At 39.3% G+C, this 25,629-nt stretch overlaps 1 protein-coding gene across 1 annotated transcript; it reads left to right on the top strand.

The window, feature by feature from the left end:
• Positions 1-1,798: 1,798 nt before the first annotated feature.
• On the top strand, positions 1,799-25,609 carry LOC121279652 (deoxyribonuclease gamma-like). Its single transcript, XM_041190861.1, has 8 exons — positions 1,799-2,043; positions 5,254-5,342; positions 5,843-5,929; positions 8,241-8,344; positions 11,770-11,882; positions 18,955-19,112; positions 21,494-21,590; positions 24,315-25,609. Exons 1-8 carry the CDS (start codon positions 1,900-1,902, stop codon positions 24,402-24,404), a joined length of 882 nt encoding a protein of 293 aa, XP_041046795.1. The 5' UTR covers positions 1,799-1,899; the 3' UTR covers positions 24,405-25,609.
• Positions 25,610-25,629: the final 20 nt, after the last annotated feature.

The following is a 25,629-nucleotide window of genomic DNA, read 5'->3' as shown; positions in this document are numbered from 1 at the left end:
CTGCCAATACAAGGCCCTTATTCAAAAAGGGAGGGAGACAAAAACCAGGTAACTATAGGGCAGTTAGCTTTACATCTGTTATTGGGAAAATGATAGAGTCTATTATAAAAGATGTAATAGCAGAGCATTTAGAAACGCATAATATAATCAACCAGAGCCAGCTTCATGAATGGGAAATCATGCCTGACAAATTTATTAGAATTCTTTGAGGAGGTAGCAAGCAGGATAGATAAAGAGGAACCAGTAGATGTAATATATTTGGATTTCCAAAAGCCATTTGACAAGGTACAGCAGCTATGGTGTTGGGGGTAGTGTATTAACATGGTTAGAGGATCGGCTAACTAATGGAAGACAGAGTTATGATAAGGGGGGCATTTTCAGGATGGCAACCTATAACTAGTGGAGTGCCACAGGAATCTGTGCTGGGCCACAATTATTTACAATATACATTAATGACTTGGATCAGGGAAGTGAATGTACTATCGCCAAGTTTGCGGCTGATACAAAAATACGTCGGAAGGCAAGCGGTGAGGATGATACAAAGAATCTACAGGTTAAGTGAGTGGTAAAAACTTGGCAGATGGAATATAATGTGGGAAAATGTGAGGTTATGCACTTTGGCAAGAAGGATAGAGGAGCTGAATATTACTTAAATGGAGAAAGACTGCAGAAAGTTGCAGCACAGAGGGATTTGGGGGCCTCATGTATGAATCACAAAAAGCTAACATGCAAGTTCAGCAGGTAATAGGTAAGGCAAATGGAATGTTGGCCTTTATTTCAAAAGGAATGCAGTATAAAAATAGGGAAATCTTGCTAAAACTATACAAAGCATTAGTTAGACCACACCTAGAATACTGTGACCAGTTTTGGTCCCCTTATCTAAGGAAAGATATACTGGCATTGGAGGCAGTCCAGAGAATGTTCGCTAGGTTGATCCTGGGTATGGAGAGATTTTCTAATGAGGAGAGGTTGAGTAGGTTGGGCTTGTATTTATTGGAGTTTTGAGGAGTGAGAGGCGACTTTATTGAAACATGTAAGATTCTTAGGGGGCTTGACAGGGTAGATGCTGAGAGGTTGTTTCCCATTGTGGGAGAGTCTAGGACCAGAGGACATAATCTCAGAGTAAGGGGTCACCTATTTAAGACAGAGATGAGGAGGAATTTCTTCTCTTAGAGGGTAGTTAATTTGTGGAATTCTTTACCACAGAAGGATGTAGAGGCTGGGTCATTAAGTATATTCAAGGCTGAGATAGACAGATTTTTAATCAGTAAGGGAATCAAGGATAATGGGGAAAAGGCAGGAAAGTGGAATTGAGGATTATCAGATCAGCCATGATCTCATTGAATAGTGGAGCAGACTCGATAGGCTGAATGGCCTACTTCTGCTCCTACATTTTATGGTCTAACTATGTATGATGCTCTTTACTACATCAGAAGTAGCACCAGCTCTAATACTGAATGGATTGAAGATATGTTCCTTCATATCAGAGCATGTGGGCACATGTTTTGCATCATTAGAAGCCCGTCACACCCTGTTTTATTAGCATTAAACTGTTTTCAGCAAAATACTTGTTGGATTATAGGTACAATTTATAGCCATGCAATCATTTCATAACAAGATATAGCTTGTTTCTTCCCAGTTTTATAAGATATTATGAATCCACTGCCTTAAAATGTGACTTAGTTGAGGTCTGAGATGTCAGTACATATGCACTTCTCCTTTCCAAATTTGTAACTACTTGCTGTCGGTCAGCTCCACCCATTGGCTAATAAAACAAAGGGAGGAAGGAACAGGGTAGTACTATTAGTGCAATTAAAGACAAACTGTACTAAGGGAGTTCTCATCACACCAATACATTGCATTCTGACATTAGTTGGTGTCTCTCCCTAATAGTTGAAGATGGTAAATATGTTGTTTCTCCATGCTGTTCTCTTTCTTGCCAGTTTTCATGGGATTCAGTCTCTTAAAATCTGTTCCTTTAATGTGAGGACATTTGGAAAATCAAAAATAGCCAAGGAAGGAATCCTGGATGTGCTTGTGAAGGTGAGTTTGAGATATTTGACTAAAGAGATTTTTTATCTTGAATTTGTGAGTCTCAATATTATTTAAAACTGTTTCAATTTGTAACAGTTTACTGATCTTGATTGGGTCAGATTAAGTTAGTCCTGTGTCCTTCTGATATATACATAATTCCTCTATTAATTTTAATTTACTAAATTGTAAGCATTTTTAAAAAATGATATGATTCCAGTGCACAGGCTGAATTGTGAATCACTTATGATCCTCTCCAATTATTTCTGTATGGGAAGCCTCTAAATTTATATAGGATGAAAAGCATGAGTTATTTCTATACATCGGTTTGACAAAAATAATGATAAAATCTCAAACTGGAATTAGTGTGATGGAAAAAATCCCTATGTTCATAACTAAAATTCATACCAAATGTTTAGAGACTGCTAAAGCCTCGACACTGCTTAACAGATAAAAATATGTGAAATTTCAGATTGATTTTCAACTTGTACTGACAAGGATAATTGTTATTATTATTTTCTCTGAATTTTCTTTCCTGCTCCCCTGAAGATGCTGCTTGTGTTCTGGTGCGGTTTCTTTGGTTCAAACATTTGTCCAGTAACTTGCTTTAGTGGCCATCCTAGACAGTGAATTTCAGAAAGCTGTTTCATTGCTAAGAGCATCACAGGCAAAATCAATCCTGTACTCACCTGCCACCTACATATTTGTACCTTCCAGTCACTGGCTAGCAACCAGGACTCCTAGATGACTTTTTTTTCTTTCCCAGCTTTGCAACCCTGAGAGTAATTGCAACATCTGAACTCTGTGGCTAATAATAAATGGGAAGGATTAAAGCTTCTGTTCAAAGTGCAACAATTTTCCTTCCAAAGCTGGCATAATTGCAAGCCTAGTTATGTAAGCAGAAAATTTGATAACATTTGTGGTAAAACTGAAGTCACCATTTCATATTTACACTTGAAGAAAATGTCTTATGAAATCCAAGATGTGGGGAACAGTAGTACATTTTGTTTGTACGCTTTGTGTTTTATACAGTTTGTGAAATGTTTCTCATGGGGCACCCCATGAATGGAATTTCTGAGGATGGCTTCAACAGGAAGTTTAGGAAATCCAAAAGGGATTATCAAAGCAGCAGTATTTAAGAATAATCTCCAAAATAATAATGATTAAGTGGCACACTGACTGATTTTGTTAGAAATTTATAGATTCAGGTTTAACAACTGCTTGATAAAAACAGAATGATAAAAACAAAAAGCTGCGGATGCTAGAAATCCAAAACAAAAACAGAATTACCTGGAAAAACTCAGCAGGTCTGGCAGCATCGGTGGAGAAGAAAAGAGTTGACATTTCAAGTCCTCATGACCCTTCAACAGAACTGAGTGAATCTTAGGAAAGGGGTGAAATATAAGCTGGTTTAAGGTTGTTGGGGGGGGGGGGGTGCGGTGTGGGTGGGTGGGAGAGAAGTGGGGCACCACCAACAGCCCCCCCCCCCCCCACCCCCCCCCACTTCTCCCCCCCACCACCACCACTACCTTAAACCAACTTATATTTCACCCCTTTCCTAAGATTCACTCAGTTCTGTTAAAGGGTGGTGAGGACTCGAAACGTCAACTCTTCTCTTCTCCGCCGATGCTGCCAGACCTGCTGAGTTTTTCCAGGTAATTCTGTTTTTGTTTTACAATTGCTTGAACTTACATATGCTCAAGCTGCCCTTGGTTTATAAATTGCAGAGCTGAAATTCTAAAGATTACAGATACAGAATTGATAGACTGAAAAAAGGTAATGGACCATAATTTGCTGTGGGACTGAGTTTAATTGATCTGAGAATTGCCCTTGCAGGTTTAGGTTTTTAAAATGTTTATGTGGCAAGTTATTGAAATTGCAAACTGATCACATTGCAGCAAGGGGAACCAGGCAGCCAGGACGTGAATGATCAGGCCATGAGAATGTCTAGCTCCTTAAACAATTAGATTGAAAAATTGTTGAATTACCAGTGCAAAGACTGAAGGAAGTGTAAATTTGAGTGGGCCAATTCAATGTCAAATGAGGTATTATGGCTACAAGAAGTTATGAGGCATTAAACCGAGGCCCAACCTGCCCTCACGGGTGGAACAAAAATCCGTCAGCACTATTCAAAGGAGAACAGAGAGTTGTTTGCAGTGAACTAGTTTTACTTTTAATGCTTGTCCATTGTAGCAACTTCTAGACTTATGTTCCTTCAACTAGGGAAACAACAAGCGGTGGTAGGTTTGAAGTACAAGATAGAATAATCATCCCTGGGTTTTAGATGGAACAGGCAATATTTAGATGGAACTGGGCAATATTTCTCCCTCAACCAACTTTACTAAACAGGTTATCTGGTCCCATGTCTTGTTGCTGTCTTTGGCACAAATTGTTTCCCTACAGCTGTGACTATGCTTCAAAAAATACTTAATTGGGTGTAAAGTACTTTGGAATGTCCCAAGGACATGTTATAGATTATATATATATGTATATGTGTGTGTATTGTATATAAATATATATATATATATAATATATATATGTGTGTGTGTTTTATATATATGTGTGTGTTTATATATGTTTTATATATATGTTTTATATATATTTTATGTATAGATATATATATATATATATATATATGGGGAAAATTTGCATTTATAAACTGTCATACTGTCATTCAAGTTCATTCTTGCTTGAAATAGAGATCTAAATCTGAATATAATCTATTTGAAGGTAGAGGAAATTGGTAAACAATGCTTGCAATGACATTGCCCATCAGAGAAAATGATTCACTTCCCAAAACTTTGTTCTGTTTTTCATTAAACTCTTAATAGAGTCTATTTACTTCTGCTGCCACTGATGCCCTTGACCCTGTTAGCTAAGTTTCTGTGCAGAGCCTATGCCTAATAGGCACTCAGGATGTGCTGGCCATAGTGCCAAGTTGTCACAAGCAGGATGCCAATCAGGATGCTAATAATCATTGGTAACCATTTCTGCACAGATTACCATTCTGCATTTTTGTCAGAGTGTCCTCTGGCACACCATCAACAAGTGTCACACTGAAAACTTCAAGCCAATTCTCTCATTGTTTTGCAACATCTGAAACTTTTCCCAAGGAACAACAACAAAGTTGTGTCAATAAATCTCCAAGACAGGAGTGTAGCATCAACTCCTTTTGCAGATATTTATGCATAATCCATTCAGCATTTCTGTCTTTTTCTACAGATAATCTCTCGTTGTGATCTAATGCTGATGATGGAAATTAAGGACTCAAGAAACCAAGCCTTTCCTATACTAATGAAAAGACTGAACAAGTAAGATCATGATGATGTTTTTGTCTCTCTAAACAGTGCAGGTGTGCACCGTGAGTGTGGACTGTCATTTTACTTTTAATGCTTGTCCATTGTAGCAACTTCTAGACTTATGTTCCTTCAACTAGGGAAACAACAAGCAGTGGTAGGTTTGAAGTACAAGATAGAATAATCATCCCCGGGTTTTAGATGGAACAGGCTTGATGGATTGAATGGCCGTTATCATTCCAGAATTTCTTATATTAATGCAATGCTTCCTTCATATCCCTTTAAATGGAATCATGGTTGGAATGTCAAGAGCATGTTTGAAATTTATTCTGGGAAATAATATGTGGAACGATCCATTTAGAGCAGACAATAGAAAACAAGCACCATCAGAAAATAGAAGGTATACACCCTGAGCATAATTTAATATTCAGATTGGGGATTTACTTCCTGTTGTAATAAAGTCATTTAATATATACTGAGCCTGAATAATAACTATTTTAATATTTTACCTCAAGTCAAGGCAACAGAAATGAATACAAATCTATTATCAGCGAACGTTTGGGACGACTGGCCTACAAAGAACAATATGCTTTCATTTACAGGTATTTTTCCACCTCATTTCTATATTTAAAGGGATATCAATTATACCTGGAATCTAAAGATGTGCACACCAAACAATTCCAGTACACAGTCCACAACTCCAGTATTTAGCCTGACTTTTAAAACATTTCATCTGTCCATTTAAAGCAAGTTTCCAAATTTGATTTATTTTCTGATCATTTCTACTGAGTGCAAGTGCCAGACAATCTCAAGTGCAAAGTTAGTTCGCTGAAAACTTCTGTAAATAAATATTCTGCCTGTTGGAACATTTGAGCAATTTAAGTTCATTGCAATTATCCTTTTTCACTTAAGAAAATGTTACAGATCTACTCAATCACAAGAAATGCTAATAATAACCTCAACTAGCAAATCTTCTTTTCACATTCCTAATTGTTTTCAATTTTTTTTAAATCGCTAGAAATGGAATGGAGGTCCTGTGGTGCAGTGGTAGTATCCCTACCTCTGGGCCAGAAGCTCTGGGTTCAAGTCTCACTTCAGGACTTGATGGCCACAGAAGGTGCATTCATAATGTGGCCAAACAGGCTGAATATCAGTCTGTAAATCCTGTCATCAGGTATATTGGCAGGCGGTGAGAGTGGGAGATTTTCCATACTGCAGAAGGCAACAGCAAACCCTGCAGTACTTTGCCAAGCATAACCATGGACCAATCCAATGGAATTTCATGGTCACCAATGCCCTCTTAAGGCATGGTACCTGGAGGAAGAGAATGGAACTGGTTGCAGTGATAACCACAGAAAATAAACTTAGACATTTCTTTGTTTAGAATATTGTCTGAACAAAGTTAAGAACTTTTTTATAAAGTTTTAAAATGTCTATAATTTGAATTTACAAATGGTAACACAGGTTGTGCAGAGAAGCAATGGATGCAGAGTTTTGTTCTGAATTTCACATACCAAACTCCCGAGAGAGTGATCAGAGTAAAACATTTCTACATCGGGTAAGAATAAAATCAGAGCCAGCACATCATTGATGACTTCTGTGCTCTCCTTTCAGGGTAATTAGGGAGCAGTAGCACATTGAAAGAGGAGCTGCCCTCTCAGCCAGAGAGATTTGAGTGACATGGGAAGATGACTAAAAGAGCCAGAAAGAAATATTCATAGAACAGTAAAAAGTGAAGGGTTAAACTGAAAATACATCTGAGTAGTTTCCCCCTTTTCCTGCATCTTTTTAAAATTCATATCTTTTGGTGATCTTGATCACTCACCAACTTGAAGAATCGCCCAGTATTAAGCATGTTTAGGTGAAGTATAAAATGGCTTAAATGCAGTATAAAGCTGCTTCTGTGTTGTACTAATTGGCATCACTTCCTACAGCTATTTGATTCAGTATTTCTTATCCATCCATACAATAGCCTCTTTGAGTAAGTTCCTGAAGATAATTGAGAATTTCTTATCAACTTATGATGAATAATGGCTTTGCTGAAATTTTCAAATTTATTTTACGTAGGTCGAAAGATGAAAGGACAGTTCACCAACCTAATATGCATTTAATCTTCCAAGACTCTTGGTTATTAAGATACTTTCTCCCACTTCTTATCTTATGTCCTTTCCTTGAATGAATTGCACCTAAACTTCCATGAACACCATTCTGAAACAAGTACCTAAAAATGTACATGTACCCCAGGGTAATATGCTACTAATCTAGTTTCTCTTCCAATGATTCTCTCTTTCCTCTGTTTAACAAGGACACTGCTGAGGTTTGAAACTTAATGCATGGAGGATTGAGAGACCAAATTAAGTAACAGACAACTTTATAGTACAGATAACTCTAACATTGCCATTAATGTGAAGTGCTGTAAATAAGTACTTTTAATTACTACATCAAATATTCACTAGGTAAAGCCACAGTTTTGAGAAAACACCAAGATTTCAATATTTTTAATGAAGAAACTTTAAAAAAATATATATACATGACAAACATCAGCTTTCTGCAGTTCAGGGGATTTTTTTTTTTTTTGCAAAGTAAACCTGTAAATGGAAGGTGTTTTCATGACATGGCCAAGCGTGAATCCAAGCGTGAATCATCCGTAAATCCTTCCAATATGGCAGACAGTAAGAACAGGAGAGTTTCCTGGTCAGCCATACTGCAAAAGGCAATGGCAAACCACTGCAGTAGTTTGTCAGGTATAATCATAGTGCATGGTACCTGAAGGAGAAGGAGGAAACCTGCCAAATGATAAGGCAATCTACTCAGTTTGTTATCCAAAGGTCAATCCTTAAAAAAGTTTATCTTATCTTGTGTTTAGATTATAGGGTTTTGTACTTATTGTACATGTTTCTATGTCTATTTTAGACATAAACTATTATCGGTGAAAAGAAGTTATCAATATCCTGATCTGCAGACAGATGTTTTTGCAAGGGAACCATTTGTGGTATGGTTTTCATCTCGTTATACCAGTAAGTTACTCTTTTTCTTTCACATACAAAATAGTTATGTTCTTATAGAAGTAAAATGATAAGAAATCCCCCTGGGAAGATCAGGGTGATTTCTCCACTGGCACCCAAAGTAATTTTGTTCTTGATTGTACGAGAATAAATAACATGGTTTCCTGCACTGTGGTACTTCCCTGCAGTGTTTCTTCAGGACCATTTAGTAGCTGTCCAGATAGGCAGGAATTCTGATCTCACGTCCAAAACTGCTCTGATTTGAAGATATCTAAATTCACCCAATTCAGATTTGGAGAAAACTTCAAATCTGACAATTTTGCAGAACTGAGGCAAAAGCAGCCAATGAGGGGAAGAGAAGATGGGACATCATAATCAAATTGAATTCTATCCTCAACCAATTTCCAGCAGAAGTGACTGGTTTCTGGACAAGAACACGTTCTTCCCCACATCCCCAAACTAGAAAAGCTGAGTTCTATTATCGGATACAAGTGTCATTCTGCCCAACATCAGCTGACTCAGTACAGACCTGGAACATAAAGCTGAGGCCTTCTGGGTCTGGATGGGTCAGGCCACACCACACAGTGAGTTGGCCATTGATTCACTGGTTGCTTGTAGTTTGGTTTGATAACTGTTAGAATTTTATTGTTAATTATGAAGTACGATATTAGCACCATGTGTTTTTATCTGACATGCTAAATTCTAAAATATTAACTTTTTTATTTATTACTTAAACAGAAGTAATATTGTTTGTATTGGTTTATGCTCAATTACGTCAGTTGTGTTAATTAAATGGATTAATTAGATGAATCAGAATAAATTACACAAAAACCCATAACTGTGAAAAGCTGGATAGAAGGGAAAGATGAGGCCAACCAGTCATAGGTTCAACACATGGGGCAGAATTTTTTGCCTGTTGGGTGGGCGGGCCCGACCCAATCTCCAGCAGACAGGGAGCCGATCCCCACCGGAGAAGCGGGCCGCACCGCCATTTTATGTGGGTGGACCAATTAACGCCCGCCCAGTGTGACATCCGGCGGGTACGCACTTCCTGTGCGGGTGGGGGGATTCCCCAAAAACAAGAGGGCGCTCTTTCGTGCATGCTCATGAAAGAGCGCACATGTCCCTGAGGCTAAGTGCTGCCTCAGGGAGATCGCTTACACATTTAAAAATATTAAAGATAGAGAAAAAAAATTCCTTAACATGTCCCCCTCATGTGACAATGTCACATGAGATGGGACATGTTCATAATTTACATAATAAGTTTATTAAACTTTTTTAAACCCTGCATGAAACCTCATCCCGCCGCTGGATGATGTTTCATGTTTTTTCTATTTCCCGCCGGGGCTCCTGGCCGACCAGCCAACCTTAAGGTTGGATGGGCAGGTCCTTTAGTTGTATAATTGATCCTGGCAATGGCCTCAATTGGCCATTGACAGGTCGGCGGGCCTGCAGCTGATTTTGCTGCGGGCTTACCTTACTGAAAATTTAAATGGGGCGGGATTATGTCGGGGGTTCTGCCCGACGTCATCCCACGTCATTTTACGAGTTGGTGAGCAGGCCCTGCCCTCTGCTTGTCAACGGCAAAATTCTGCCCATGGTGTGTTTGACACTTTGGTTACTTAATTAAACCTGGATTTCACACACTTGGGGAAGAATTTCACCCATGTCAGGTGGGCTCGGCGGGAGCGGGTGGGGTACCGACTGCTGCCCGCGATCAGGGTCGGAAGGCAATTTCACAGTGGCGGGCCAATTAAGGCCCTGCGTGAAACACAAGCAGCAGTGCTCAGCGTGGGCTGTGGGAGGGGTGTGGGTGGGGAGGTAGTGCCAGCCTGGTGTTCACAAACTTCACACATGCGTGCAAGTGCGCACTTCATAATCTCCCTGAGGCACAGAGCTGCCTCAAGGAGATGAAGGGTGTTTAAAAAAAAAAGAAAATAAAGTTGTAATTGAATATACTCCCTCATGTGACTCTGTCACATAAGCAGGGATGTGTTATTAATTAAGTTTTAAAATGTTTATTTTCATTTGCTTTAGGAAACCTCATCACTAAAAAGTGAAAAGGCCGCTTGGCCTTTTCGCCTGCCCGCCAACCATAAGGTTGGGTGGACAGCGAAAATTTCAATTTATTTGATACTTTAATAGCTTTAACAGGCTTTTTAATTGTCGGCAGGCGCGCTGCCAGCTTCGGTGCGCCCCACCAAACGACGCTTGCCCGATGTCAACGTGCATCATTTTACACTCGAGTGGGTTGGGCACATGCCCGCCGAGCTAAAAATTTACCCTTGGTTTTAGTCTTGTCCCCATAGAGACTGATGACTTTTAAAAAGAGATTTGAATTCCCAACAACTGACTTATTGGAACAAGATTTCAAGTTCTAACAGACAAACTAAAAGGAACATCAACAAAACAATACTTAATCAGCAACTATTACAGTAAACTACAGAAAAGATATCCCCCCTTTTAACTTTTAACATGACCAAAAATCCTACACCACAATTATACCGCGCTCCACAGAATAACAATTTTCACAGGAACCAGTTCAAAATCAACCCCCGCTTCCAATGAGTTTGCTTCTCTTTGTTTTGCCAGGTTGTACATTGGGCGGCCATCAAAAAACACTTCTTTCAGTTTATGAAGAAAACTGCCAGCAGTAAGGCCTGCTCCAATGATTTCTTCCCTTGACCATGAGGTAAAGGCAGCCAATGAGGGGAAGAGGGGATGAGACATCATAGTCAAATTGAATTCTATCCTCAACCAATTTCTAGCAGAAGTGACTGGTTTCTGGACAAGAACAAGTTCTTCCCACAGCCCCAAACTAGAAAAGTCTTTTGTCTCTCAGAGACCACTCTCTCTCTCTCTCTCTCTCTCTCTCTTCCCATCCAAAAAGAAACACAGACAGAAAACCTGTCTACAGTTAGCCCAGCTAATTGTTTCAGGTATGTATATTTCACCCTTTACTTGCACCAAGTCTCAACCTGGGGCCCTCTGTCCCCATGATAACCAATCCACCCATCCTTGTTGTCAGGCAGAATTTGAAGCAGATCACATGAACCTCTTCATTCCACCATTTTACCTTGTATTAAAGAGACAGTCCAAAACAGTCAATTTATAAAACTTCTAATTCGTAACAATTTTCATTGTCCTTCTGAAGCTTTGCCACATTCCAAAAGAGAATTGGATAAGCACCTGAAGAGAAAAGATTGCAGTATTGTAGGTAAAGGGCAGGAGAGTGGGATTAGCTGAGCTGCTGTTGCAAAGAGTTGGCATGGACATGGCAGGTCAAATGGCCTCCTTCTGTGCTTCTATGATTCAACATTAATGAGTTATATCATTCCTTTTTATTTCAATGAGGCAGAATTGCAGAAATCTAAAAAATGTATTTAACACATACAATGAATCCTTGCAATAATTCAATTCTTTTGACACTCCTCAAGCTGTAAAAGATTTTGTCATTATCCCTCAACACACAACACCAGCTTCATCAGTCAGTGAATTGAACGCATTATACGATGTTTATGTGGAGATGAAAAGACTCTGGCCAGCAAAGGTATTTGTAGACTTTTTCTAAAGTGAATTAGTAACAATGATTATTGCACTTTGACCATAATATTCATAAGAACATTAGCACAAAGAGAATGAGCAGGCCTCTGGTTCCTTGAACCTGCTCCATTATTCAATAAGATTGTGGCTAAACTTCTACATCAACACACCTTCTCACACTATCACCATATTCCTTGACTCTCTTAGGTGTCCAAAAGTCTATGGGCAGAATTTTGCCCTTGATGGGCGGGCGAGCCCCACCAGTTGGCGGCGGGCGAGCAGCTGATCACCGCCACTGAAACGGGCCCCACCGCCATTTTAAGTGGGCATGCCGCCCGACGGGAAGCGCTATGCGCTTCCTGTGCAGGGTGTGGGGGGATTCCCCATCTGTCAAAGTGCGCTCTTTTGCGCATGCGCACATCTCCCTGAGACTAAGTGCTGCCTCAGGGAGATCACTGACAGTGTTTGAAAGTTTAAAAATAGAAAAATAAAAAATTTATTAACATGTCCCCCTTATGTGACAATGTCACACGAGATGGGACATGTTAATAAATATGTTAATAAATATCACAGAAAATTTATTATGGATGAGGTTTCATGTTTTTTCAGAAGCCCGTTGGGTCTCCTGGCCTGCTCGCCAACCTTAAGGTTGGACAGGCAGGGCCTTTAATTGCCTTAATTATCCTGTCAATGGCCTCAATTGGCCATTGACAGGTCGGTGGGTGGACAGCTGATCACACTGTCCGCCCGCCTTCCTGAATATTTAAATGGGGTGGGATGACGTTGGGGATTCCCCCCGACATTATCCCACATCATTTTCGGGTCAGTGAGCGGGCTCCGCCCCCAGCTCACCGACGGAAAAATTCTGCCCTATAGATCTGAGTCTTGAATATATTCATTGACTGAGTGCCCACAGCCCTCTGGGTAGAGAATTTCAAAGATTAACCACCCTCTGAGTGAGGAAGTTTCTCCTCATCACTGTCATAAATGCTTCGTCCCTTTGCTGAAACTGTAGCCCCTTGTTCAAAGCTCTCCAGTCAGTGAAAGCCGCCTCTCAAGATCTACCCTGTGAAGCCTACTATGAATTTTATACATTTTAATGACATCGCTTCTCATTCCTCTAAACTCCAGAGAGCACACCCTTATTGCAAACAAGAGGGTTCCATTATGAAATCAAAGTCAACATTAATTACACTAGATTAATTTATTTTTGTTATTTCCTTCCTCATTTTTTCCTTTCCATAATTAGTGTGCTTTTTCAGGTCATAGTAGAATATAGCATGCTGCCTTGTGGGTTACAAGAATCTTTAATTTGAACCAGTACTTTGAATGAACCTATACATTTGAAATATGCCTGTATAAAAACAGTCAAAGCAACAGAAGAATAAATGATAATTTTCTCAAGATGCCTCTGCATAGGGCTGGTAAAATCATAACTGGACAAGGTAAAGCCAACCAAACCTCACTGTCATCTCATTCTTTCTATTTTTCCAGCCCAGATTCAAGTCCCACGTTTTGAAATTTAAATGCCTTTTTTTTCCCCCTCAATGCAGGATTTGTATATATTGGTTGTTAGAGGCGATTATTTTCTTGCTTAATTTAAAATACGTAAAATACCAAGTTAAAATTGTATGTAAATATTGTGCATAAAATTCCATAAAATATTGCTCACCTCATATGTCATTTAATCTATTTTAATTTCAATAAAGCACTCCATTTATTCCTTAATGCCTCAAATTATATATATGTTTTTGGGTACAATTCAATCCGACTCATATATAGTATTTTGATGATGATCAGTTGCTGAATTTAAAATGTACAAAAGCATATATACATTAATAGATGACAATAGAGGCAGGATCAGACTTCAAAAACTTATTTCACAGAAGTACATGAATAGCAGTTGACAAATGCCAAAATTAATGAACTGTGGATAAAAAACTGTATCAAAAGTTGCTGTAACAAAATGGACGAAGAGGAATATAGACAGACAGAGGGACAGACGGACAGACGGAGGGATGGACAGATGAAGGGACAAATAAAATAGATGCATAAAAGGGCTTGCCTGAAGCACATGTCTGTCTCATAGTCACATTCGAAAATGATTTACTTTACCACACAACACAAAGTGTGTGTTATATTTCAGAAGGATCAAACAGCCACAAACAGCTAGAGGTCGTGGTCCACATCAGTACCAACGACATAGGAAGAGAAAGGGATGAAGTCCTGAAAGCAGATTTCAGAGAGCTAGGAAGGAGACTGACAAGCGGGACCTCAAAGACATTAATCTCAGGATTATTCCCAATGCCTTGTGCTAGTGAGTACAGAAGTAGGAGGACAGAGCAAATTAACGTGTGGCCAGAGATGGTGCAGGAGAGAAAGCTTTAGATTTCTGAAGCATTGGGACTGGTTCTGGGGCAGGTGGGAACTGTACAAGGAAGACGTGTTATACCTTAAAAAGAACAGGACCAATATTCTCGCAGGGAGATTTGCTGGTGCTGTTGGGGAGGGTTTAAACTTGCTTGGCAGGGGGATGGGAACCTGAGAGGGAAATCAGATAGGTGAGAAATAAAGTTGATAATGGTAGGAAGAAAAGTAGTGAATAAAATTCGAAGTCAACGGAAACAAAGGCCAGCGTCAAATAGGTCAAAATACGGCAAAATGTTAAAAAGGCAAAATTAAAGGCACTCTATCTGATTGCACACAGCATTCACAACAAAGTAGATGAATTGACAGCACAAATAGGAGTAAATGGCTATAATCTTAATGCCTTCACTGAAACGTGGCTGCAGGGTGACCAAGGCTGAGAACTGAATAGTCAATAGTATTCAATCTATAGGAAGGATAGGCAAAAAGGAAAAGGAGGTGGGGTAGCATTGTTAACAAAGGATGAGATTAGTACATTAGTGAGAGAGGGTCTTAGATCAGAAGATCAAAATGTAAAATCAGTTTGGGTGGAGCTAAGAAACAGCAAGGGGCAACAAACATTGGTGGGAGTTGTTTATAGACCACCAATCACCAGTGGTAATGTCAGGCATGGTATAAATCAGGAAATTAGAGGTGTATGTAACAAGAGTAATACAGTAATCATGAGGGATTTCAATCTACATATAGACTAGGTAAATCGAATTAGCACTAATGCTGTTAATGTGGATGAATTCCTGGAATGTATATGAGATGGTTTTCTAGAACAGTATGTTGGGGAACCAGTTAGAGAGAATGGGCCATTTTAGATCTAGTATTGTGCCATGAGAAACTACTAATTAATAATCTCATTGTACAAGAGCCTATTGGGAAGAGTGATCATAATATGACAGAATTTTAAATCAAATTTGAAAGTGGTATAGTTCAATCCGAAATTAGGGTCTTAAATCTAAACAAAGAAACTATAAAGATATGTGGGGCAAGTTGCTGTGGTAAATTTGGAAACTACATTAAAAGATATGATGGTAGACAGGTGATGGCTAGCCAATAAAGAATTAATGCATGGTTTACAACAAATTTACATTCCTTTGAAGCACAAGAACCCAGCAACAAAAGTGATTCAACCATGGCTAATAAATTAAAGATTGTATTAGATCAACAAAAGAGCAGTATAAAGTTGTCAAAAAAGTTGTAAACTTGAGAATTGGGAACATTTTAGAATTCAGCAAGGAGGACTGAGAAACTGATAAAGGGAAAATAGAATATGAAAATAAACCAGTGAGAAACATAAATACAGGCTGTAAAAGCTTCTATAGGTATGTAAAAAGGAAAAGATTAGCAAAGACAAATGTGGGCCCATGACAGGCAGAGACAGAAGAATTTATAATGGGGAATAAGGAAATGGCATAGAAACTAAACAAATACTTTGTCTTCATGGAGGAAAATACAAAAAATCTCCCAAAAATACTAGTGAACCAAGGGACTAGGGAGAATGAGGAACTGAAAGAAATTAGTATTAGTAAAAAAGTAATACTAGAGAAATTAATGGAATTGAAAGTTGGTCTGGACTTACATCCCAGTGCATTGAAAAAGGTGGCTGTAGAGATAATGGCTGCATTGGTGACTATCTTCCAAAACCCTATAAACTTTGGAATGGTTCCTGCAGATTAGAAGGTAGCAAATATAACTCCACTATTTAAGAAAGGAGGGAGAGAGAAAACAGGGAACTACAGATCTGTTAGCCTGACATCAGTAGTAGGGAAAATGCTAGAATCTACAATAAAGCCTGTGTTAACTGGACACTTAGAAAATAATGGTAGGATTGCACAGAAAAAAAACATGGATTTATGAAAGGGAAATCATGGCTGATAAACCTATTGGAGTTTTTTGAAGATGTAACTAGCAGAATAGATAGGGGAAACAGTGGATGTGGTGTATTTAGATTTTCAGAAGGCTTTCAATAAGGTCGCACACTGATAAGGTCCCACACATGAGTTTTGTAAACAAAATTAGTGCACATGGAATGGAGGTAATATCCTGGCAAGGACTAAAAATTAGTTAACAGATAAAAAAGAGAGAGTATGAATAAACAGGTCATTTTCAGGTTGACAGGTTGTGACTAGTGGGGTACCACAAGGATCAGTGCTTGGGCCTCAGTTATTCACAATCTATATCAATGATTTGGATGTGGGGACCAAGTATAATATTGTCATCAACGTTTATTGATGACACAAAACTACTTGGGAATGTGAATTGTGAGGAGATTGCAAAGAGGCTCCAAGGAGATTTAAACAGACTAAGCGAATGGGCAAGAACATGGCAGGTGGAATATAACGGGGAAAAATGTGAAGTTATCCACTTTGGTAGGGAAAACAGAAATGAATCTTAAATGGGGAGAGATTGGGAAGTGGCGATGTCCAAAGGAGCCTGGATGTCCTTGTTCATGAATCACTGAAAGCAATCATGCAGGTGCAGCAAACAATTAGGAAGGGAAATGATATGTTGGCCTTTGTTGCAAGAGGATTTGAGTACAAGAGCAAAGATGTCTTGCTGCAATCATTTGGAGCCTGGGTGAGACCACAGCTGAAGTATTGTGTACAGTTTTAGTCTCCTTACCTCAGGGAGGATATACTTGTCATAGAGGGAGTGCAACAAAGGTTCACCAGATTGATCGCTGGGATGGCGGCATTGTCCTATGAGGAGTGATTGAGGAGGCTGGGCCTGTATTCTCCAGAGTTTGGAAGAATGAGAGGTGACCTTATTGAAACATACAAATTCTACAGCGTAGAAAGAATGTTTCCCCTGGCTAGGGGAGTGTCTAGAACCAGGGGACGTGGTCTCAGAATAAGGGGTAGACCATTTAGGACTACAATGAGGAGGAATTTCTTCACTCAGAGGGTGGTGAATCTTTGGAATTCTCAATCCCAGAGGGCTGTAAAGGCTTAGTCATTGAGCATATTCAAGACAGAGATCGATAGTTTTCTAGATATTAGAGACATCGAGGGATACAGGGATAGTGCGGGAAAATGGCATTGAGGTAGAGGATCAGCCAAGATCTAGTTGAATGGCTGAGCAGACTTGAAGGGCCGAAGGGCCAACTCCTGCTCCTATTTCCTTTGTTCCAATGTCGTATTTGTAAAACAGCACAAAATCACAAATATACATCATTTGAAATCTAAATGAGGAACAAATGGAAATAAGAAACTAACAATTCTAAAGGAAGTTCAAAAATAGAAAAACTGGAAATCAACAATCAGCAAACAGCTACAAGTAACACAACTAACAAGACAGAGGGCCATTGAATTTTCCACAAATATTTTTGAAAACTATTCGTCAGCATTAAAACCAAAACAACTATTGTACACCATTTAAGGCCACTTTAACTGGAAAAATAATGCACAGGTTTGTAGTATCTGTAGTAAACAATAGCAGTGCAAATCATTCTATATGTTATCACAGAAACTGGCCCTATCAATCTCACCAGCATCCACTCCCAGAAATACTACACACCTGGTGCAACCTCTGAAGCATCAACTCTCCAGGTCACAGTTCCAGGAATCTCTCTACTTCTGTCCTCAACCACAAGAATGCCCCTGCATGCCTAATGCCCTGGTGTTAATGTTCCCATTTGTCAAATAACAGCTTCAGCTCCGACCTTGTTTTCCGCTACAGTTTCCACTTTATTCAACTGCCTCCAACCCACATATATTTCTCAGCTTGTGGTACTTTCCAATACTAACCAAAAAGAGGAAATAGATGCTCAAAAAATATAGGTTTTTTTTTAACTAAAATGCCTATTTCATGAGACCATTTTCATTTTAAGTAGAAAAATCTTAATAACTATCAATCTAGACTTGTGTTGGACCCTAAGTCATTATTCACAAATGTCAAAAGTTACTTATTAGTAAAAGCCAATCGGTTCCATCTTGTGGGTGCATTAGCTGTAACTAGTAGTTATTGTTCTTACACCATAATCTCCAAATGGAAATTAAAATTGTGTTAAAGAATAATGAAATATCTGAACCTAGGCCTCCTTAAAAGGGTGAATTGGTCAACTGGTCTGTGAATTCTAACTTCTTATTTGGGGCATTCTGCATCATTCAGGTACATTTCCTGTTAAGGAGGCAGAGCAACAGTGTACATGTAGGCTCATCAGATTGGATGCTCGTGGAGTAAAGATGCAATGATATCCCTGACACTTGCAAGTTGTAATATTCTACCCTCCCAATTATGACAGTTGGGCAGCTGTAACCAAGATCATCTCACCAAGATGAATGCTCTGTAAGCAGACAGAGTGGGAAGAAGAGAAAAAAAAATGTGCTCAAAAGATTCAGTGCCTTTCCTGGAACACTATTGTTCAAAGCTAGTTAATCTTTTCATTACTATTGCCACAGATAATTTGCAAATTCTAGGCAGTAGGCTAGCACCAACTGATGTTTAAAAATGATCAGGGCATTTTTCCAACACAAGCACTCATACAGAATAGCAACAATTTACTTCAATATGGAACATAGATTGCCCTCAAAATTTCCAATATTGAGACATTACTAAGACATGCATGTGACTAGGGAAGATTGTGGAACATGACTGTATCCTTTGTATTCATATAGAGATGATTTTCTTTTTGTAATACCATTTCCTTTTGCCTTCAACAGTACTTCATACTTATGGGAGACTTCAATGCAGATTGCGAGTACATTCGCAAGAAGCAATGGCCAAATATCAGATTGCGAAATGATACCAATTTTGTTTGGCTAATTGGAGATAATAATGACACAACAGTAAAAGAGAGCACACATTGTGCATATGACAGGTGAGAAGGTATATGAACTTGGAATGGAGTGAGCAGAAATGTTGTTCTTACCTTGTATGAGAATGTTTCAAGTGGAGGCTGGCTTGCAAGCTCACTGGAGCGAGGGACGCATATTTTACAGTACAAAAACACAGTAATGGAATGTAAAACTCTGAAATGAATAGGGATTTATAATTTTCTTCTTCCCCTTTATTTTTAATAAGAACAATGGGAACAATTTAACATACTATTTAGGAACAAATCTTAACAATAACCTTATCCCTCACTCTCCTAAAAATAGGAACAAAGCTACCTCAACAAGGCAAATGGCAAGTACATATAGTTAACTAAAACAACACCTAATCTGGCATTCTGCATTTGGAAAAGCAACAAAATAGACATCCAGTTACACAGAATCATAGAAATTGATAGCACTGAAGGAAGCCATTCAGTCCATCATGTCTGTGCAGGCTGAAAAATATCTATCCAGCCTAAACCCACTTTGCAGCTTTTGGTCCGTAGTCTCATAGGTTTTACCACTTCAACTGATGTCAATACTATCAACATCCTGGGGGATCCCCCAATGACCAGAAATTGAAATGGATTAGTCATATAAATAGCTACAAGACCAGGTCAGAGGCTGGGAATGCTGCAGTGAGTAACTTACCTCCTGACTCCCCAAAGCCTGTCCACCATCTACAAGGCACAAGTCAGGAGTGTGGTGTTATGTTCCTCATTTGCCTGGATGAATGCAGCTCCAACAACACTCAAGAAGCTTGACACAATCCAGGATAAAGTAACCCATTTGATTGGCACCCCTTCCACAAACATTTACTCCCTCCACCACCAATGCACAGTGGCAGCAGTGTGTACCATCTACAGGAACTCACCAAGGGTCCTTAGAAAGCACCTTCCAAACCCAGGACCACTACCATCTAGAAGGACAAGGGCAGCAAAGACATGGGAACACCACCACTTAGAAGTTCCCATCCAAGCCACACACCCTCCTGACTTGGAACTATATCGCTGTTCCTTCACTGTCGCTGGGCCAAAATCCTGGAACTCCCTGCAGGTGTACCCACACCACATGGGCTGCAGTGGTTCAATAAGGCAGCTCACTACCATCTTCTCAAGGGAAATTAGGGATGAGTAATAAGTGCTGGCCCAGCCTGCAATACCCACATCCCATGAATGAATTTAAAAAGTGCATATCCAAGTGCTTTTTAAATGTGATGAGGTTTTCTGCCTCTACCATCCTTTCAGACAGTGAACTTCACCACACTTTGGGTGAAAATGTATCTTCAACTTCCCTCTAGTCCTTTTACCAATTACTTTAAATCTATGATTCCAAGTTATTGACACCTCTGCCAAGGCAAATAGGCACCTTCTTATATACTCCAACTAGGCACTTCATGATTTTAGACACATCAGTTACACCATCCCTCAGCCTCTTCTATTACAAGGGAAACCACTCCAGCCTATCCACTCTTTCCTCATAGCTTAAATTCTCCATCCCTGGCAATATCCTCAAATCTCTTCTGTGCCCTCCCTGGTGTGGTCACACCCTTCCTGTAACGCGAAGACCACTTAATGGGAGCTTTGAAATACAGCAGTACCAGTCCCGTTATGATGTAAAAAGTAGGAAGGAGGGAACTCTGACCTGTGGTAGACATCAGCAACAATGGGGAGAAACCATCTTTTTGCAGAATCAGAATCCTTTTAATGAGAATTAGGCATTCATACATTAAAGAAAATAATCCTATTACAGAGTTTTAAGTCTTGGGTAAATGAGTTCATTGGCCAACCGGACTCTAACCCCACATGCCTTCCTATGTTCTCATCAATTGCTGTTTGCAATCAATAATAGGAAGAGACTGATTTAAGAATAAACAGTGATGGTTTATTGAGACATAGGGCAGAGCACCAGATCATACATGCTCACTCAGAAACCTCCAGAACGAGACTTACAGTTCCCAGTTGCCCACACTGAGCAGTGATTCGTCAGTGCTGTCACATGATCAGTACACTTGCATTCTCTTAAAGGGACAGGGTGCCTCACTTTACCATACTGAGAAAAAAAATGCAATACTGAAGAATAACAGCTCATTCTCCTTCCACTAAGTAAAAAGAATATCACTGAAGTTTGTTTTGCGTAACACATGTTTGATCAGACTTCTTTCACATTCATCAATGTTCGATCGGCAGTTTGGTGTTTTATATACATATTTGGACTGATTTTGAGGTGCAGAATGTCTTTTATAAATGCCCAGTCTGTTCCTGTTTTTCAACAGCCATGAAGTGGCAATTCTCTAGTTACAGGTGTGAGTACACTGGTAAAGTGTATCCAGCAATGTACATTAAAATTTTTACAACCACATTTCTTTTCATTTTTTTTTAAACAGGATTGTGCTTCATGGAGAAAAATTAGTAAAGGCAGTCATTCCAAATTCAGTCAATATATTTGACTTCAAAGAAGCTTATGGCATGACTGAAGAACAGGTAATTCGATGGTAATTCTATGCATTTTCAGGAAAACACAGGATAACTGTCAACATTTGAAAATAGCATACACCATCTGGCTGAAGGTGACATTTTCAAGTTGACCTGAGGATTTACTTGTGAAATATTCCAACATGCAGCAAGATGTCAACTTGCAACAGTAATAGCAATAACAGTTTGAAATTTTATAATAGCGCCAGCACAGTAAAATACCCCAAAATTCCTAAGAGGTTTAAAAAAAACATTGAGTAGTGATGAAAGAAGGGAGAGGTTAGTGACTGGAAGCAAAACCAAAATAGGCTTTGAAGTAAGGGACAGAGGTAGCAAGGCGGAAGAGTTTAGAGGAAGAATTCCAGAGCTTGGCTCCAAGATAACCAAAGACTGATGCAAAAGTGGAGTCGGAGTGGAGGATGCAAAGGAGGCCAGAGTGGAAGGAGAATGCTGGAACATAGTGGTGAATGAATGGTAGAGATGGGGAGGCTGAGGCAGGAACTTGTAGACATGGATTTTAAACTCAATAAGTTACAGGATGGGGAGCCAATGAAGTTCAGTATTAGTGTGATAGTGGGAGTTAGTACAATATAATATGTGGGTTGTGGGGTTTTGAATGAGTTGCAATTGGATGAGGTGACAAAGGCATGAATCAAATTTCATTGACAGTAGGACTGACATGGAGCAGAAGGTGGACTTCGTTGCAGAGCTGAAAGTAGGTAGTTTTGGCTGTGTTAAGATATGGAGCTTGAAGCTTAACTCGGATAAGCAGGACAGCAGCATTATGTACTATTGAGCACAGCCTTGGTGGGCAGCCAGGGAAAAGGATAGAGTCAGGGGTTAAAGTGCATTAATTTTTAGCAGAAACTGAACAAGCTGGATTTCTAGTTTTGAGCTCAGGAGAATTCCACATCATCCAGTTCTTGGTGTTGGTTAAGCAGTAGGACTACAGGAAGTATTTGTAGAGCCAGTGGTGACAAATAATTGTATTTGGGTGCCTTCAAGATAAATATAAAAGCTGACCTAATGTTTATGAATGATGCCACCTAGAAGTAACATGTTTGCAAGGAATAGCAGAGGGACAAGTATGAAGACTTGAGACATACCTGAAATGACAATGCAGGGATGGGAGCAGCAACCAGTGTGGGAGGCAACATGCTACTTTGGGTGGGGACAGAAGTCTAACCATGGCACGACAGCATGATGACAGTAAAGAATGGGATGGTCAAATGTTTCAAACTTACAAGCAAAGAAGAAGATGAGCTCATGAACAGAGAGCATAGCCTACTGTGGTCACAAAGAGTTTTAATTAGTGATTTTTTGACCAGGAGAGTCCTGGTGATATGGAATGGTTGGAAATAAGATTCCATGGATTGGTGGGAATGACTGAGTGAAGAAGGGAAACGAGAAGCTGGACTTTCAAGGAAATGTGGGAGGATGGTGACTGAGAAATGAAGAAGTATGATCCCTTATCAAGTCCTCAGGATATCCCAAAACTATTTTACAACCAATGAATTACTTGTAAAGTTCAGGGGTTGTTGTTTTGTAGATAAATGTAGGAGCCAATTTAAGTACAGCAGGTTTCCACACACAGCAAATGAGCAAATCTGTTTTTGGTGTTGGAGACACTTTGAAGGAGGAGGAGGAGGTGGAGAGTGAGATGTGCAAAGGATCATGCTGGGACCTGGCAAAGAGAACCATAACACTACAACAATTAGGGCAAGCAACATGTTCAATGTGTAACTGGGTGAGATGGCTTCAATAAGGGAGTCATCCCAGTAAGTCAATGGAAATGGAACATTTTCTACTAATGTTTAAGATTTTGGGAATTGTACAAAGAGGAAAAAATAAACACAAAATTGTGGTTTAAACCACAAATATGTCATAATAATAGATTTAGCCTATACAGTAATAGGAATTTGTGATTATTTTTAAAAACTAAGAGAATTGTGGATTAATTTTCTAACTAAGCAATTTCATATTGAATGTGTGAATAATTGGCATTTCCGATTTGCTCCTTGCAGGATCAGCTAAATCAGTCATGGTAGATGTTACTTTTTCTCAAATGTTTTAAATTATACTTACTCTATTATAAGGAAATATAATTCTCTGATCCACAAACCAGAAAGAACACATTGAATTTGTGATTAATAGATCTGAATCAGAGTAGCCATGGACCACACCTGACCACAGTGGCTGTTGTTTTGGGTTTGGGAAAAATCAATCACTGTGATAACCATTGGAGCTGCACATGTAAGGACACCGGATGAGGACAGGATTGGTCTTGGCTGAGATGTCTTTCATAGCCATACAGCTGACTGACACTCAATGTCAAGTCTCACATGAGGTACTAGAGAATTACTGCCAACTGTGGAACTGTACTCCAGTGGAAAATGAAGATTTTCACAAAGATTTGCTCTTTCTCCTTCCTGTGAGTAAGTGCCTAGCTTCCACTGAGCACCTCCATACAACAGTATGGTCCAGATATGAAAACCATTCAGAGGGGGATTATGGGCAAAATCCATGTCAGGCTACTCTACTTTATTATTCACTGATGCTCCAACATGCTAAACCACTGTGCCACCCCACATCACAGTTTTTAAGCAAGCTTATTGGGCTGGTGATGGAGAATAGAACACAACTCTGGAATGTTACTTGGGTTTAAGCACTGTATGTATTTCTCCATTATAGTTAAATCAAAGCTGACAGTCTCCTATTTTTCTAACTTCACAGGCCCTGAAAGTGAGCGACCACTTTCCTGTTGAAGTAGGTCTGCAGGAACACCAAAGCTTTTATTACCGGTTAAGATCTTTCAAAGGTTAGAAAGGGGAGGAGAACATCAAGTACTGATTCCACTACTTCTAAATGGAACGTCAGCACATTGATTCTGTTATCAATTTTAACCTGTACAAATCATTATTTGGTTTACTATTAAGTTGAATTATGACATCCAAACTTTTGTATAAGTATTATATGTAATTTGTAAACATCAAAGGGACCATTTAGAGCTGGTGTCAGGGGATGTTGATTCTTTTCTAAGCTACACTTCCCATATCTCAAGGATAGCTTGCTTTATTTGCTGACAACCCCTCATCCACCTTTAATAAATTTCAATCCAAGACTCTGAGGGTCAAATCTTAGATCATGCCATCTCCTATATGACCACCTTATCCTCTTTAAAGTCCATTGACTCTTTATTTCCCAGCATTGAGTTTGCAAGGTTCCCATCCAAGTTTTTGATTGCCTCCACAGTTTCATTCCATATTATCTGACTTTCCCTCTCCAATGGTATATCCCAACCCACCCCTCTTCTGGATCCTGGATTGCTGCATGTCCCTTACTAACCACCACTACCACCACCCCCACCGCCGACACTCACCTCCAAAATCAGAAGCCAACATTTTTGTTACTGTAGCCCTAATATGAATGGAATGAGTTTTAGGCATCAAACCGCTCACCTGTCCCAGCCCAGACATCAGCAGCAAGAAATGCAGGCAATTTTAACTCCATTATCTTATCTGCATGACTAACTGACCAACTGTAATGGGTGGGAAGCAGCAGGTGGCCAGTGGAACCTCAGACAACATGATGAAGTTTCTGTAGCACCAACTGATGAATTTACAGAGTAAGATGTCAATTTTGACTAACACTGAGGGGGACAACTGATCAAACCAGGGACCAGGTGCAATCATGGGAGGAAGTGTATGTCGGGCATAATATCAAAAATGTGCATTTTAGCTTGTTACATCTAAGTCAATAAAGTCCCTGGCATTCTATGGAAAGAAATGACTGCTAAAATATAACCAATAACAAATTACTTCAAATGGCTTGATAAATTGACAATGATATTGAAACCAAAAGGATTGAACAATGGCGCCCATAACTTTTGTTATCATAAAATGCTGAAATGCTTCAATAAGCCACATAAACTATAGCAGCAGTGCTTCACACAATGTACGTGATATGCTTTCTGTGGAATAAGACTATAACAAATACAATTGAAAAAATAAATCATTTACTGCTGTCAATACAGAGATTTTCTTGACTG

This window comes from Carcharodon carcharias, chromosome 7, assembly GCF_017639515.1.
Source record: "Carcharodon carcharias isolate sCarCar2 chromosome 7, sCarCar2.pri, whole genome shotgun sequence".
NCBI classification, from domain to species: Eukaryota; Metazoa; Chordata; class Chondrichthyes; order Lamniformes; family Lamnidae; genus Carcharodon; species Carcharodon carcharias.
Note: the sequence above shows the minus strand (reverse complement) of the source record. Positions and strands in the feature narration are given on the sequence as shown.

Excerpts from the sequence above, each read along its gene's own strand:
- LOC121279652 (XM_041190861.1), top strand. The coding sequence starts at position 1,900 with ATGGTAAATATGTTGTTTCTCCATGCTGTTCTCTTTCTTGCCAGTTTT. Across the intron at positions 11,883-18,954 it reads AAAGACTCTGGCCAGCAAAG|TACTTCATACTTATGGGAGA; the intron begins GTATTTGTAGAC and ends TGCCTTCAACAG. Across the intron at positions 21,591-24,314 it reads ATGGCATGACTGAAGAACAG|GCCCTGAAAGTGAGCGACCA; the intron begins GTAATTCGATGG and ends CTAACTTCACAG.